This window comes from Vicia villosa, unplaced genomic scaffold (genome assembly GCF_029867415.1).
Source record: "Vicia villosa cultivar HV-30 ecotype Madison, WI unplaced genomic scaffold, Vvil1.0 ctg.003190F_1_1, whole genome shotgun sequence".
In the NCBI taxonomy this organism is placed as follows: Eukaryota; Viridiplantae; Streptophyta; class Magnoliopsida; order Fabales; family Fabaceae; genus Vicia; species Vicia villosa.
Window position 1 is genome coordinate 68,099 of NW_026706135.1, and position 18,142 is coordinate 86,240.

At 37.9% G+C, this 18,142-nt stretch overlaps 1 protein-coding gene across 1 annotated transcript; it reads right to left on the reverse strand.

Moving 5' to 3' along the window:
* Window positions 1–3,512: 3,512 nt before the first annotated feature.
* On the reverse strand, window positions 3,513–3,917 carry LOC131640548 (uncharacterized). Its single transcript, XM_058910947.1, has one exon. It carries the CDS (start codon window positions 3,915–3,917, stop codon window positions 3,513–3,515), a length of 405 nt encoding a protein of 134 aa, XP_058766930.1.
* Between the last annotated feature and the right edge of the window lie 14,225 nt (window positions 3,918–18,142).

Here is an 18,142-nt window from a genome sequence, read left to right on the forward strand (position 1 = left end):
AAAGACAGAAGACTTTCTTGAGTTGTGGGAAGATATACTCAACTTCTATGTTGAGTTTCTTGACCGATTGTTGTATTTTTTAATTTTTGTAGTCATTTCCTCTTTGGAAATTCTACTTTGTAGTTTTCTTTTCCTTGCTGCTTCTGCTTGTTTTGTATTTGCTAGGAATGTTTTTCATCTTGTTAAACATAGGAACCTTTTGTAATATCTTTTGATTATCAATGAAAAAGTTTCCTTGCGTTTTACATTCCAGTAAATGTTTTCTTTTGTCGTTTTATACATCTGCATCTTTTAAAATATTCTTTTTGATGATATGACAAAAAGGGGGAGAAGATAAATGATAAATGATTTGATTAAATCTATCAGTTGCTGGGTAAAGGCTCCCACACATTCACTAACAAGAACTGCAAGTTCTATATGGTTTAAGTGTTTTGCAGGTACAAAGAAGTGAAGTGAATCTTCAAAGCAAAACCATGGAAACTGAAGCAAGCTGAGTGCTGTCAAGCTTCAGAGATCAGAAGCAAGAAAGAAGAATGAATCAGAAGCACTGATAATAGAATTTGAATATCATTGTCTATCTTGTTCTGACAAAATTCTATTTGATCTGATACATATAATGTTATGGCTCTGATACATTATTTGCTCTGATACATGTTTTTAGCCTAAAATGCTCTGATACATTTGGCTCTGATACATATCATGTATTTGAATATACATTTTATGTTCTAACTCGTTCATGCTGACTTTTGTCGTTTAGTTTTTGTTCTGTAACATTTCAGGATGTAGAGATGCTCTGATGATGCTCTGGTACATTCAACAATGTTCTGATACAAATCTAGCATGAAGTGATGTTGGTAGACATTCAAAGTTCTGAAGCTATCCGAGGGAAGCAGAAATCAGAAGATGTGAATGTTCTAAAAGATCCAGTAATTCAAGTTCTGAAGCTGTCCTGAATGGAAGCAGAAGTCAGAAGCTGTGAATGTTCTGAAGATCAAAGAAATTCAAGTTCTGAAGCTGTCCAATGGAAGCAGAAGTCAGAAGCTATGAATTCTCTGAAGGCAGAAGCTTATATGATCGTCTCTACCGAAATAATCAGGGAAGTCTTTTATCAAAGTTCTTCGAGTATTTATTTCAGGGGGAGATTATTTATCTCAGGGGGAGATTGTTAATCTCAGGGGGAGACATATTCATATGCTTATGCTATAGCTGTGTAATTTGTCTTTTGCCGTCTACTCTTTCTGATCGCAAATTCATATCATTTATATATGTTTTTGTCATCATCAAAAAGGGGGAGATTGTTAGAACAAGATTTGTTCTTATCAATTATCTTAGTTTTGATGATAACAATAATATGAATTTTGCTTAAGATAATATGGTACTCTAATCCAATGCAATTTCCCTTTCAGGAAATATATAAAGAGTACGCATAATTCAGCGCTCAGAAGATGTGTCTCAAATGGTTCAGCATGCAACATCAGAACATGGTCTGGCAAGACATCAGAAGATGGTCGAAGCAGAATCAGAACATGGGTCTATGGAAGCATCAGAAGAACATGAGATCAGAAGCACTGAAGATCAGAAGATGGTATCACGCTCAGAAGCACTTCAAGGTCAGAAGATCAGAAGATGCTGTGCACCAAGCTGTTTGACTCTGATGATATTCAAACGTCGTATTCACAAACATCAGATCAGAAGGAAGTACACGTGGCAGACTACGCTGACTGACAAAAGGAACGTTAAAGCTACTAAAGGCTACGTCAGTAGACACAGCGTGAACAAGGCTCGAGGTAGTTGACAAAAGCGTATAACATTAAATGCAAAGCTGTACGGAACACGCAAAGCATTAAATGCATTCAACGGTCATCTTCTCAACGCCTATAAATATGAAGTTCTGATGAGAAGCAAGGTTAACGATTTTCGCACCAATACAATTCAAATTAACTTGCTGAAACTCTGTTCAAATCTAAACTCAGAATCTTCATCTTCATCAAAGCTCACTACATTGCTGTTGTAATATCTTAGTGAGATTAAGCTTAAATTGTAAGAGAAATATCACAGTTGTGATTATCGCTTTTTAGAAGCATTTGTAAACTCTTGAATAGATTACATTAAGTTGTAAGGAACTAGAGTGATCAGTTGATCAGTATACTCTAGGAAGTCTTAGCAGTTGGCTGAGCAGGAAGTCTTGGCAGTTGGCTGAGCAGGAAGTCTTGGCAGTTGGCTGAGCAGGAAGTCTTGGCAGTTGGCTGAGCAAAAAGTCTTAGGAGTGAACTAAGCCTAGAGTGATCGTGTTGATCTGTAGACTCTAGAAAAGTCTTAGGAGTGAACTAAGCAGTTGTTCCTGGAGTGATCAGGTTGTGATCAGAAGACTCTGGAAGACTTAGTTGCGGCTAAGTGGAAAACCATTGTAATCCGTGCGATTAGTGGATTAAATCCTCAGTTGAGGTAAATCATCTCTGCGGGGGTGGACTGGAGTAGCTTCGTTAACAGCGAACCAGGATAAAAATAATTGTGCTTTTTATTTTTATTGCTCAAGATTTTAAGTCACACTTATTCAATCCCCCCCTTTCTAAGTGTTTTTCTATCCTTCAGTCGCTTCTTCTTAGCAGGTCCTTCTCCAATAGTTTTCCTTTTCTTCTCCTTCTGCTCAACTATCTTCTTTCCTTTCAAGTCTTCTTTATGCTTTTCCTTTTCCACTTCTTTCTTCTCTAACTTCTTTTCTACTTTCATTTTCTTATCTTTCTTCTTTTCCTTCTTCTTTTCTACTTCTCTTTCTTCCTTCTGATCCTTCTTCTGTTCTTCCTTCTTTTCTTCAGCTTTCTTATCTTCCTTCTTCTCTTCACTGATTGTTGGAAGATCTAACTTTCTTTTTGTTCTTCTTTCTTTCTCCTGAACTTCTTCTGGAACTTGAGTAGCAGTAGTAGCAAGTTTGTGTTTACTAATCCAAATAGGATCACAATCAGAACCTACTTCCTTGTGCATAGCTATGTATTGAACAATAACTTCTGGAAGTTCATTTTTGAAGAACAGCTCAAACTCAGCCAGAGCAGGACCTCTTCTGGACCTAACTTCAGCGTTCACTTGGGGAGAAGTTCCAATAGATTGAATTAAGCCCATCTTCTTCAGAGAACGAGCATTCATGGTGCTTCCAATAACTGTGTAAGGATCCTCAACAATCTTTGTTTGAACCAGAAGATCTGAGATAATTCTTCCAAAAGGAATAATGTTTCTCTTGTATTTAGGGTTCTTCTTTCTGAAACTATCTCTAGATTCCTTCACATGCTGCCACATGTGGTTGAAGATGATGAATGGAAGATCCACTTTTTCTTTCTTACCAATACAATACAGAATGTACTATTGGTTCTTGCTAACATAGTTTGAAGAGGAAGTTGCCTTTCTGTGGTATATGCAACCCAGAAGAATCTTAGCCAAGATTCTGTATGAAGGCTTCATTGTCTTGATTTCTGTAGACTCTTTCCCATCCTGTTAATTTCTTCATAGATAACTTCCCACTATGTTCTTCCTGGAACAGCTTCAGACACACCTTCAACAGTTTCCAACCCAAACAACTTCCTTAGAAGATTTTCTGTGATGGAAATACGCTCACCATGAACAACAGAAAGAATGGCCTTTGGCATGACTGTTGCATGAACCCAAAATTCCTTCACCAGATCTGGATAGTCTGGTCCACACAAACCGTAGAAGAACGCTTGCCATCCTTGAAATGTCATAGCATCCTTCAAATGAATTTCATGTGCTTCCAGGTTATCAAAATCAACCATCATCTCGCAGATAACCTCTAATTCATTCAAAGGAATATAACATGTCTTCTGGGCAACAAGAAGTTGTTGTTGTTGTTGATCTTGATGTTGTTGTTGAGAAGATGAACTAGCATTTTGCATTGAAGGAGAGGCCATTGAAGAACTTCTAAGATTTCTTGGATTCGGTTTAGGGTTTTTGAATAGAGAGAAGAAGAGGCAGAAATGCATAAACAAGATGAATGCTGAATGCGTGAAAAGAGAGAAAATGATTATGAGATGTGTTTAAATAGCCACGGACGCGAAACAAAATGCAATTAAATTATGAGAATGAACAGTTACGGAATGCAGAGAATCAATTTGCATTTAATGTTGAATGACGTTAGGAGAGATAACGTGAAATTTGAAATGATTTGCACATTTACCTAGGGCGACGTCTCATCAACTGCACGCATGCTTGTCCCTTCAGAATGAACACGTGTTCATCATTTGGAATAGCTGGTGATAGCTGTTTTGCTTTAACAGAAATTCTGAATCATCTTAGACATATGAAACGTTAGCAATAACAGAATCAGAATATCTAAATGATCAACATATCCAGAACATCTGATAAGAAAATAAATAAGCATTTCAAATCTAATCCATATATAAGATCTTCTCATCCTTTCATTCTGGACATAAATCCATACTGATATTCTTAAGAATGAACTTAAACCTATCTTCAGCAAGGGGTTTTGTGAAGATATCAGCCCACTGATGTTCTGTATCCACAAAGTTTAAAGAAAGAACACCCTTCTGAACATAGTCCCTAATGAAGTGATGTTTAATCTCAATATGTTTAGCTTTGGAATGTAAGATGAGATTCTAAGATAAAAAAATAGCAGAAGTATTATCACAGAATATAGGAATGTTACTCTCACATATCTGATAATCTTCTAGCTGACTCTTCATCCAGGGCATCTGTGTACTACATCCAGCAGTAACAACATATTCTGCTTCTGTAGTAGAGAGGGCTATTGTGGCTTGTTTCTTGTTGTACCAAGAGATCAGATGACTTCCCAGAAACTGAAAGCTTCCAAAAGTACTTTTCCTTTCAACTCTATCTCCAGCATAATCAGCATCACAATATCCTACTAAGTTGTAATCTTCTGATCTTCTGTAGACTAAACCAACATTAGTAGTACCTTTCAGATACCTTAGAATTCTCTTAACAGCTGTTAAGTGAGATTCTCTAGGATCTGATTGGAATCTAGCACACAGGCATACACTGAATAAAATATCAGGCCTAGAAGCAATAAGATATAAAAGAGATCCAATCATACCTCTGTAGAGTTTCTGATCAACCTTCTTACTTACCTCATCCTTACCTAATACACACGTTGGATGCATAGGAGTCTTTGCTTCTTTGCTTTCTGAAAGATTAAACTTCTTAAGAAGTTCTTTCACATACTTGGCCTGCTGAACATAAGTTCCTTCAGAAATTTGATTGATCTGATTCCCAAGAAAATACTTGAGTTCTCCCATCATGCTCATTTCAAACTCTGCCTGCATAGACTTAGCAAACTGCTTTCCAAGTGTAGCATTAGATGTTCCAAATATAATATCATCAACATAAATTTGGCAAATTAAAATATCCTTTTTAAAGGTTTTACAAAAGAGAGTTGTATCCACTTGTCCTCTAGTGAAACCATTATCCAGAAGGAACGAACTTAATCTTTCATACCAAGCTCTGGGAGCTTGCTTTAAACCGTATAATGATTTCTTAAGTTTGAAAACATGTTCTGTAGACTTAGAGTCTTCAAAACCGGGAGGTTGGTGGATATAAACTTCTTCATCTATATAACCATTTAGAAATGCACTCTTAACATCCATTTGATACAGAGTGATGTTATTCTGAGTGGCAAATGAAATTAATAGACGAATAGATTCTAACCTGGCCACTGGTGCAAAGGTTTCTGTATAGTCAATGCCTTCTTGCTGACTATAGCCCTGAGCAACCAGTCTGGCTTTGTTTCTGACAACGTCACCTTTCTCACTGAGCTTATTTCTGAAGACCCACTTAGTTCCAATGTTGTTAAATCCTTTTGGTCTTGGAACCAGATCCCAGACATTATTCCTTGTAAACTGATTAAGCTCTTCTTGCATGGCAATTATCTAGTCAGCATCTTCCAGAGCTTGATCAACAGAAGTTGGCTCAATCAAAGATACTAGAACAAATTGACATTCTGCATTGTTCTTAAGGAATGCTCTAGTTCTGATGGGGTCATATTTCTTTCCAATGATGACATCTTCTAAATGAGCAGAGTTGAGTCTAGAAAATCTTCTGAGTGTTGGCTCTTCAGATATTCTGAGATTCTCCAAAGATGCTGCAACTTGATTTTCTGCATCATTCTTTCCTTTGGGTTCTTCATGATCTGAGATAGATATATCTATATCTGCAAAATTCTCAAACTGCTTTGGCTTTTCATTGCCAAGCTTATCATCAAATCTGATATTGATTGATTCTTCAACTACCAGAGTTTCAGTATTGTATACTCTGTAGCCTTTTGAGCGTTCAGAATATCCAAGTAGAAAACACTTCTGATCTTTAGAATCAAACTTATTCAGATGATCTTTAGTATTCAGAATATAGCATACACATCCAAATGGATGGAAATAAGAAATGTTGGGCTTTCTGTTCTTCCACAATTCATAAGGAGTCTTATTTAGAATAGGTCTTATAGAGATTCTATTCTGAATATAACACGTTGTGTTAATTGCTTCTGCCCAGAAATGCTTAGCCATATTGGTTTCATTGATCATGGTTCTGGCCATTTCTTGTAGAGTCCTATTCTTTCGTTCTATAACTCCATTTTGCTGTGGAGTTCTAGGACAAGAGAAATCATGGGCAATACCATTTTCTTTGAAATAAATCTCAAAGAATCTATTCTCAAATTCGCCACCATGATCACTTCTAACCTTTATGATTTTGCATTCCTTCTCAGATTGAATCTGAGTGCAGAAGTCAAAGAACACAGTATGAGACTCATCCTTGTGTTTCAAGAACTTTACCCACGTTCATCTGCTATAGTTGTAACACCCTTCTAAACCCTGCGACAATTTAAATGAATATATCAGAGTAAAAACATAAACACAAGGGTGCCACAATTATTGAAAATGAATAATTCAATCATGGTCAGGTCATACTTTATTAGGAAACGATTTACCAAAAATGCAATTATGTTTATCACAACGGAATAAGAAACATCATCAACATAACAAAATGGAAATATAATCCAACACCGAATAAAATAGAGAATTCTCATTAATCTCTATAACTATCGTCCCCCAGTGTTACAAGATCAGAGCATGACCAACACGACCCAACATAAACGGATAAACTCTACGAGTCATCCTCACCGAGCACTAATGCCGCTACTCCTCAATCTGAAAATGATAACATGTAAGGGTGAGTCTCATTCTCAATTAGTAAATATTATGCAATTCATAAGCAACAAGCATCATAATATACCATTCACCCAATTATACACATTTAGATCCACATCTATTATTCATCAAATCACACAATAATAGATTACAACACGAACACGGAAATCAATACAATCATGTTATGACAAAATGCATATGACACAACTGACACTATGCATGTGGTACCAAAATTCGTGAATCACATTCACAAGACTTCTCTCCTCGATACTGCCCTTTAATCGCTCACACCCCACATTGGCACACGATTAACCTCATCGCTCACACCCCCATGGGCACACGATGACTGCTTACTAATCTCCGCACAATGGGAATTAGCCACCAACGATCCACTCATCAACGAGATCCATCATCAAATGCATATGAATGAATGAAACACACATAACATACTTATTAACATCACCGAATCACGATGAACAACTCGTCTCAACACCACATCACCAATAAGTATGTACATGTTTTCAACATCATTCAAATAGTCATGCATTCATCATAATCATAATAACAATCACAACCAATTCATTATCACATCAAACACATTGTCACACCTATCTCATATGCACACAATGTTCAATTCTCATCAAGTAATTAAATCGAGTTTTAAAGAAATAAAGTCGGCCACCGCACATATTCATCCTCCATCATATAAAACATTTAATTACTTGCACAATGCCCAAAACGGCACTAAGAAACGATTAACAGATCAAAAGATACGTCATTTTAAAGTTTTAGAAAAATTCACACTCAGCAAGGTTCGCTCAGCGACGCAAGGCAGAAGCGAATCCTTCAGACCTCCGCTCAGCGGACCTCTAGCAACGTCCAACAGAAGCAAACTACGTTGGGACCTCCGCTCAGCGGACCTGCGATTTCAACAAACCCCAAGTCTGCGACAGACCCTGCGATTTCACACCCTTTTCACCCAAAAACGATTCCAGTCATCACATACAGGCATACAATCATCATATATTCAATTATACACCACAAAACATCATCTAAACGCATTATTAACCAAATAGTTCACACAATTATCATCAATTCGATCAAATTATAACAACCTAACCTAACAACCCCAATGTCTAATTGAATCAAACCATACATCAATCTACCTATTACCTAAGACCACATAAGAGATACTAAAAGGAAGAGTCCCCCCTTACCTTGATGAATCTCTTGAATGCTCTCCTTCCGGTTCCACGTTCTTGCCTCTTTCTCTTCTCTTGCTCTTTTCACGTGTTCTTCCTTTCTCCCCAAATGGTTCCTTTTTCTTATTTTATGAAAAATAAAATAAAATAAATTAACCACAACTTAGTAAAAGGCCTAAATAATTAGCACCCCTCTTTTACTAACATCACACCATAAGCCCAATAGCTCTTACTTCCTCATTTTCCAATTAAATCCAAATAAAATACTAAAATTCCAATTATTTAACTTAAATCCAAATTAAATTAATAAACTGAAATTATGGGATGTTACAACTCTCCCCCACTAAAAGAGTTTTCGTCCTCGAAAACATACCTTAGACGAAAAGTTCCGGGTAAGAGTCCTTCATCTGGCTCTCTAACTCCCATGTAACATTTCCACCGGCTGGTCCTCCCCAAACCACTTTCACTGTTGCTATATCTTTACCTCGCAACTGCTTTACTTTACGATCCTCAATCCTCATAGGTAATGTCTCTACAGTCAGATTATCTCGCACCTGTATATCATCTACCTGAATCTCATGAGACGGATCCGCAATGTATTTCCTCAACTGAGATACATGGAACACATCATGCAAATTAGGGAGTGCAGGCGGTAAAGCAATCTGATAAGCAACCTTCCCAATCTTCTTAGTAATCTGAAATGGACCAATAAAACGCGGAGTTAACTTCTTTGACTTCAAGGCCCTACCAATGCCAGTCATTGGAGTAACTCGCATGAACACATGATCTCCCTCATTAAATTCAATATCCTTCCTTCTTTTGTCATGGTAACTTCTCTGACGACTCTGAGAAGCTCTCATCTTCTCTTGAATCATTTTGATCTTTTCTGTAGTTTGTTGCACAATCTCCGGTCCAACCACCGTATTCTCTCCAGATTCGTACCAACACAACGACGTTCTACATCTCCTACCATACAATGCTTCAAACGGAGCCATACCAATACTCGAATGATAACTATTGTTGTAGGTAAACTCAATCAAAGGTAAATAACTATACCAAACACCACCTTTTTCCAATACACAAGCTCGCAACAAATCCTCTAACGATTGAATCGTTCTCTCCGTCTGACCATCTGTCTGCGGATGATAAGCAGAACTCAACCTCAATTTAGTACCTAAGGCTTCTTGCAATCCCGTCCAGAACTTAGAAGTAAACCTCGGGTCTCTATCTGACACAATACTAGCAGGAACACCATGCAAACTCGCTATCTTCTCAACATATAACTGAGCCAACTTCTCCATCGGATAATCCATTCTTGTTGGAATAAAGTGAGCAGATTTTGTCAACCGGTCTACAATAACCCAAATAGAATCAAAATTCTTGCTCGTTCTAGGTAAACCAGATACAAAGTCCATAGAAATTCGATCCCACTTCCAATCCGGAACAAACAACGGTTCCATCAATCCAGACGGCCTCTGATGCTCAATTTTCGACTTTTGACAAATTAAGCAAGCATAAACAAATTCAGCAATTTCCTTCTTCATTCCAGGCCACCAAAATAACTTCTTCAAGTCATGATACATCTTGGTAGCACCAGGATGTATACTCAATCCACTTCGGTGTCCTTCTTCCAGAATACTCTTTCTGATCTCAGCAACATCGGGGACACACACTCAGTCTCCAAATCTCATAACGCCATTCTCGTCAATTCGGAATTCACCTCCTTGACCTTGGTTAATCAATGTCAACTTATCCACCAAGCTAACGTCAGATTTCTGTCCGTTTCTAATTTCTTCAAGGATACTATTAGTCAATTTCAACATCCCCAACTTAACACTATTAGAAGTACTTTCGCATACTAAACTCAAATCTCGGAATTTCTCAATTAAATCCAATTCTCGCACCATTAGCATAGACATATGTAATGACTTCGTACTCAATGCATCAACAACAACATTTGCTTTACCAGGATGGTAATTCAAACCGAAATCATAATCTTTCGAAAATTCTAACCATCTCCTCTGCCTCATATTAAGTTCCTTCTGATCGAAGAGATATTTCAGACTCTTATGATCGCTGAATACCTCAAATCGAGAACCATAAAGATAATGTCTCCACAATTTCAACACAAACACCACAGCCACCAATTCCAAATCATGAGTCGGATAATTCCTTTCATGAATTTTCAACTGCCTTGAAGCATAAGCTACTACCTGCTTATCTTGCATCAAAACACCACCTAAACCCATCAGTGAAGCATCACAGTATACATTGAAAGACTTCACTGGATTAGGCAAAATTAAGATCGGAGCACTTGTCAATCTCTTCTTCAATTCTTGAAAGCCTTTCTCACATTCTGAATCCCATACAAATACTTGTCCTTTTCTTGTTAACTTAGTCATTGGCAACGCCAACTTTGAAAATCCCTCAATGAACTTTCTATAGTAACCTACCAGACCAAGAAAACTACGAATCTCTGAAGCATTCTTCGGCGTCTCCCACTGAGATACTGCTTCCACTTTCATAGGATCCACCGTGATACCATTCTTCGAAATTACGTGGCCAAGAAAACTTACTTCCTTCAACCAGAATTCACATTTAGACAATTTCGCATATAGCTTCTTCTCCTTCAATAGCTCCAATACCACTCTCAAATGCTCTGCATGTTCTTCATCACTCTTCGAGTAAATCAGAATGTCATCAATGAACACTACCACAAACTTGTCAAGATACGGGTGAAATATCCTGTTCATATACTCCATGAAAACACCAGGTGCATTAGTAACACCAAATGGCATAACAGAATATTCATAATGTCCATACCTCGTTCAGAATGCCGTCTTCTGAATATCTTCTGCCTTCACACAAATTTGGTGATATCCAGACCTCAGATCAATCTTGCTAAATACACAAGCTCCAACCAACTGATCCATTAAATCATCAATCCTCGGCAACGGGTATCGGTTCTTAATTGTCACCTTGTTCAGTTGTCTATAATCAACACATAGCCTCATTGAACCTTCTTTCTTCTTAACCAACAGTACCGGTGCACCCCACGGTGACACACTAGGACGAATAAACTTCTTTTCCAACAATTCCTCTAATTGTTTCTTCAGTTCAGCCAATTCCGATGCCGACATGCGATATGGTGCCATCGACACAAGACTAGTTCCAGGAATCAATTCTATAGCGAACTCCACTTCTCTTTCAGGTGGCAACTCACTAACATCTTCTGGAAATACTTCCGGATACTCATTCACTACTCGTAGCTCACCGGCATTATCGCCCCCTTTTCACTTCCATTGAAGAGCACAACATAAATACCACCGCTCCATCATTGACAGCTAAATTCATCTATTTGACTGACATAGTCAAATCCTCAACACTAACCTCTTCAGGAAAGATAACCGTCTTCGTAAAACAATTGATATGAACTCGATTAAATTATAACCATTTCATCCCCAAAATAATGTCAAGTTGCTCAAGAGGAAGGCACACTAAGTCCATTCCAAACTTTCTACCAAATATGTCAACAGGACAGTTCAAACAAGCAGAAGAAGTAGTTACTAATCCCGACGCAGGAGTGTCAATAACCATACTTCCATGAATAACAGATATTTCTAATCCCAATCGGTTAGCACAATCCAATGAAATGAACGAATGAGTCACTCCAGTATCAATAATGGCAACTAAAGGTGTGTCATGGATAAAACACATACCTTTAATCAGACGATCTTCCGGAGTAGTCTCTGACCCAGACAAAGCAAAGACCTTCCCACCAGTCTGATCCTTCTTTAGTTTAGTGCAGTGTGGACTGATGTGACCCTCTTCGCCGCAATTATAGCAAGTCACAATGTTCATCCTACAATCAGACGCAAGATGACCCGCCTTACCACACTTGAAGCATTTCTTATCTCCACTTTTGCACTCATTCCTTCTATGCCCAGTCTCACCACAGTTGTAGCACCTAACGGGAGCACTAGAATCTCCCCCACTAGGCCTCTTCCAATTCCCAGCTCTAGGATTTCCTCTACCATATGGCTTACCTCTATCCATAGGCTTCTTACCTTTCTTGTCAACCAACTCGCGAGAGTGAGATGACTTCAGCTTAAGGTTATCCTCTTCGAAGATCCTACTACAGTCCACCAAATCGACAAAGCGTCGAATCCTCTGATACCTGATTCCTTGCTTGATCTCATCACGAAGGCCATTCTCAAACTTGATGCACTTCGAGAATTCACTAGCTTCATCATTGTTGTAGTGAACGTAGTACTTCGCCAACTCAACAAATTTCGAAGCATACTCTGGTACCGTCATATTACCCTGAGTCAGCTCCAAAAATTCAATTTCTTTCCTGCCTCGAACGTCTTCAGGAAAATACCTCCTCAGAAACTTTCTCTTAAACACAGCCCAGGAAATAGCTACACCATCAGCATCCAATTCAGCTCTAGTAGCCATCCACTAGTCATCAGCCTCTTCGGACAACATATGAGTACCATACCTCACTTTCAGGTTCTCTGCACAATCGATGACTCTGAAAATCCTCTCGATCTCCTTAAGCCACTTCTGAGCACCTTCAGGATCATGCGTACCCTAGAACAACGGAGGATTGTTCCTCTGAAAACTGTTTAGCTGCCTGTCAACACCAATCACAGCTCCATTAGCATTCCCTCCCAGCACACCAGCAATCATGCCCAAAGCCTCAGCGATAGCATCGTCATTTCTTCCACCTCTTCCAGCCATTGTTCTGCTAATCCACAAAACAATTCCATTAGAACCAAAAGTATCGACAGTGATAACTCGCACTCGTCGCATACAAGGGAAAGACAGACACTAAGACCTCCGCTCAGCGGACCCCCCTCCGCTCAGCGGACCTGCGATTTCAACAAACCCCACGTCTGCGACAGACCCTGCGATTTCACACCCTTTTCACCCAAAAACGATTCCAGACATCACATACAGGCATACAATCATCATATATTCAATTATACACCACAAAACATCATCTAAACGCATTATTAACCAAATAGTTCACACAATTATCATCAATTCGATCAAATTATAACAACCTAACCTAACAACCCCAATGTCTAATTGAATCAAACCATACATCAATCTACCTATTACCTAAGACCGCATAAGAGATACTAAAAGGAAGAGTCCCCCCTTACCTCGATGAATCTCTTGAATGCTCTCCTTCCGGTTCCACGTTCTTGCCTCTTTCTCTTCTCTTGCTCTTTTCACATGTTCTTCCTTTCTCCCCAAATGGTTCCTTTTTCTTATTTTATGAAAAATAAAATAAAATAAATTAACCACAACTTAGTAAAAGGCCTACCTAATTAGTACCCCTCTTTTACTAACATCACACCATAAGCCCAATAGCTCTTACTTCCTCATTTTCCAATTAAATCCAAATAAAATACTAAAATTCCAATTATTTAATTTAAATCCAAATTAAATTAATAAATTGAAATTATGGGATGTTACAATAGTCGTCTAAGATGACTAATCCATATTTCTTCCCTCTGATTGATGCTGTTTTGACTATGCCAAAAAGATTAATGTGCAGAAGTTCTAGCGGCCTAGAGGAAGAGACAACATTTTTAGACTTGAATGCAAGTTTTGAAAACTTCCCTTTCTGACATGCTTCGCAAAGAGAATATGATTTATATTTCAGAATAGGGAGTTCTCTGACCAGATTAAGTTTGTTAATCTGAGAAATCTTTCTCAAACTAGCATGACCTAATCTTTTGTGCCAGACCCACAACTATTCACTAACAGACATAAGGCAAGTAACCTTTTGATTCTTAAGATCCAGAAGATCAATCTTGTAAATGTTGTTCTTTCTCTTGCCTGTAAATAGGATAGAGCCATCCTTCTGACTAAAAGCTTTGCAGGACTTTTGATTGAAGATTATGTCATAACCATTGTCACTTAATTGACTTATAGACAATAAGTTATGAGCTAAACCATCTACTAAAAGTACATTAGTTATAGAGGGAGAGTTACCAATGCATATGGTTCCAGAACCAATGATCTTGCCCTTCTGGTTCCCTCCAAACTTGACTTCTCCAGCAGATTTAAACTCCAGGTATTGGAACATAGACCTTTTTCCCGTCATGTGTCGTGAGCACCCAGAGTCCAGGTACCATGTCATGTTTGCCTTTGTCTTTTGAGCCTTGAAGGAGATCTACAACAGGGATAATCTTTTCCTTAGGTACCCACATTCTTTTGGGTCCTTTTGGGTTAGTTTTCCTCAAGTTCTGATTGAACTAAGGTTTAGCAAAAGATTTATCATAAGATTTTCTGGTGTGTACAACATATTTCTTGGTGTGTGTTATGTGGAAACTCTTAGAGTTAGATGTGTGCTTTATATCATGAGAATGACCAAACTTGAACTGATCATACAGAGGTTTATATGTGATAATCATCTCATCAACAGGTTCAAGTTTATATGGGGTTTCACCCTCATAGCCTATACCAATTCTCTTGTTTCCACTTACTCCATATATCATAGAGGCTAGCTGACTTCTGCCAATACCTCTAGATAGAAACTTCATGAAACTCAAGTCATATTCCTTAAGAATATTGTTCACACTTAGAATAGACTTTTCTGAACTTGAAGATGATTCAACATCTTTAGATTGTTTTAAAACTTTTTCTTTCAGTTCAGAATTTTCTACTTCAAGTCTCTTAGTTTCAGATGCAAAGAGCTTTCTCAGCTTTTTGTATTTGATACTAAGTTTAGCCTTGATTTCTAGAAGTTCAGTTAAGTTGGAAACTAATTCATCTCTAGAGAGTTCAGAAAATACCACTTCAGAGTCTGAGTCTGATGTAGATTCTGATTCTTCATCAATAGTGGCCATCAGTGCTATGTTTGCCTGCTCATCTTCAGAATCTGACTCTTCATCAGAAGAATCTGAGTCATCCCAAGTAGCCATTAGGCCTTTCTTCTTTTCAAATATTTTCTTGGGCTTTTCCCTGTGAAGCTTTGGACATTCATTCTTGTAATGTCCAGGCTCTTTACATTCATAGCTCGTCACCTTCTTCTTGTCAAATCTTCTGTGTTCAGAAGATTCTCCCTTCTCAGGTCTTTTGAAGTTCTTGAACTTTCTCTGCTTGCTTTTCCAGAGTTGATTTACTCTTCTGGATATCAGAGATAATTCTTCTTCTTCTTCTTCTTCTTCTTCTTCTTCTTCTGATTCTGACTCTTCAGAATCTTCTTCTTCAGCCTGAAAAGCATTAGTGCATTTTCTATTATTAGATTTTAATGCAATGGACTTACCTTTCTTCCGAGGTTCATTTGCATCCAGCTCAATTTCATGACTCCTCAGGGAACTGATCAGCTCTTCAAGAGACACTTCATTCAGATTCTTAGAAATCTTGAATGCAGTCACCATGGGTCCCCATCTTCTGGGTAAGCTTCTAATGATCTTCTTTACATGATCAGCTTTGGTGTAGCCTTTATCAAGCACTCTCAATCCAGCAGTCAGAGTCTGGAACCTTGAAAACATTGCTTCAATGTTCTCATCTTCCTCCATCTTGAATGCTTCATATTTCTGGATTAGAGCTAAGGCCTTGGTCTCCTTTACTTGAGCATTACCCTCATGAGTCATCTTTAATGATTCAAAGATGTTATGAGTTGTTTCTCTGTTTGTTATCTTCTCATACTCAGCATGAGAGATAGCATTTAGCAATATGGTCCTTGACTTGTGATGATTCTTGAAGTCTTTCTTTTGAGCATCACATTTGCTAGAGCATGTTCTGATGAAGCCATCCAGAACTTTCTGAGTCAGTTACTTCTGAGCGCTGATTTGTGCATACTCTTTATATATTTCCTGAAATGGAAAATGTAAAGGATTAGAGTACCATATTGTCTTATACAAAATTCATACTTAATGTTATCATCAAAACAAAGAATATTGATCAGAACATTTCTTGTTCTAACAGGGGGTGGTGTCTAAGAGGGGAGATGTTAAATTCATTGAGAGAATTGAAGCTTTGGAGCATGAAGCGGCATTGAGAAAAGCCGGTTCGAAGGAGTTTAATAATTTGTTGTCATGATTATTGGATCTCTTAACATTAGAGGGGGTGGCAATTCTCTTAAGAGAAGAAGAATTAGTTCTTTGGTGCTTAAGAGCAAAGCGGATATTTTTTTCATCCAAGAGACAAAATTAACTAGTATGCATGACTTTGTGGCGAAGAGTTTTTGGAATGCCAAAGACATAGGATTTTCGTATTCTAATTCTTCGGGAAGATCGGGAGGTCTTTTAACCTTGTGGAAGGAGGATAGGTTAGAAGTTATTATGAGTTTTAAAGGGGAGGGGTATCTTGGTGTGAAGGTGTGTATGAATAATAACTTCTTTTACTTGATTAATGTGTACTCTTCTTGTGAAATTGTCAAAAAGAGAATTCTGTGGCGAAAGTTATTGGATTTGAAAGAAGCTTTCAATGATGGAGAATGGATTATAGGAGGCGATTTTAATGCTATTAAGGAGCGGGAGGAGAGGAAAGGTAGAGGTGTCTTTTCTAATGTTAATGAAGCTATTGATTTTGCGGAGTTCATTGAGAAAAGCTTGTTGATGGATGTTCCTTGCAAGGGAAAAAAGTTTACTTGGTATAGTGGAGATGGTAAATCGATGAGTAGAATTGATAGATTTCTCGTGTCGGAGAAAGTGTTGAATGATTGGGGGGGTGATAGGGCAAATGGTGGGGGAGAGAGATATTTCCGATCATTGTCCCATATGGTTAGAAGTTGACAATAATAATTGGGGGCCTAAACCATTCAAGTTCAACAATGAATGGTTTTCTCACGATTCCTTTTTCTCTTTTGTGGAGAGTGAGTGGAAAAGCTTCAAAGTGGAAGGTAGAGGGGATTATCTTTTGAAACAAAAATTATTTCTTCTTAAAGGTCGACTCAAATGGTGGAATAAAGAGGTCTTTGGAAGAATTGACTTGGAAATTCAAGAGGAGGTTAGAGACATAAATTGCGGGGATGATTTGTTGGAATTAGAGGGAGAGGATTTTCACCCAGATACTTTGATTAGAAGGAAGGAAGCAACGAGTCGGTTTTGGATGAAATTGAGAATTAAAGAGAATATGTTAGTTCCAAAAGCTAATTTGAAGTGGTTAAAGGAATGAGATTCTAATAGTGGTTACTTTCACAAAGTCATGAAGGAGAAAAGAAGACATAATCATTTAGAGCCCATTAACACTTTGGATGAGAGGTTAGAAAAGGTAAAGGATATTAAAGATTTTGTAGTTTGTCATTTCTCAAAAAAAATTGATGAGGAGGAAGGGATGGCGTCGTCTTTGGAAGGAATTCATTTTGATTGTATTAGTGAGGAAGTTAAGGTATGGCTTGAAAGACATTTTCAAGAAGATGAGATTAATGAAGCGTTAAAGAGTTGCGGTGGTACTAAGAGTCCGGGTCCGGACGGGTATTCTTTTATTTTTATTAAAAGATTTTGGTCTTTTATAAAAGAAGATTTCTTGAGATATTTTGATCACTTTTTCAAAGGAAGAGAATTATCAAAGGCGGTTACTTCTTCTTTTTTGCCGTTGATACTGAAGTCCGTGAACCCGCTCTCATTGGACGATTATAGACCGATTTGTTTGGTGGGTTGTATGTATAAATTCATGGCGAAGATGTTGGCGGGGAGATTGAAATTGGTGTTGAACTCTATCGTTTCTCCTTGTCAAAGCGCTTTTATTCTAGGTAGGCAATTGCTCGATGGGGTTTTGGTGGCTAACGAA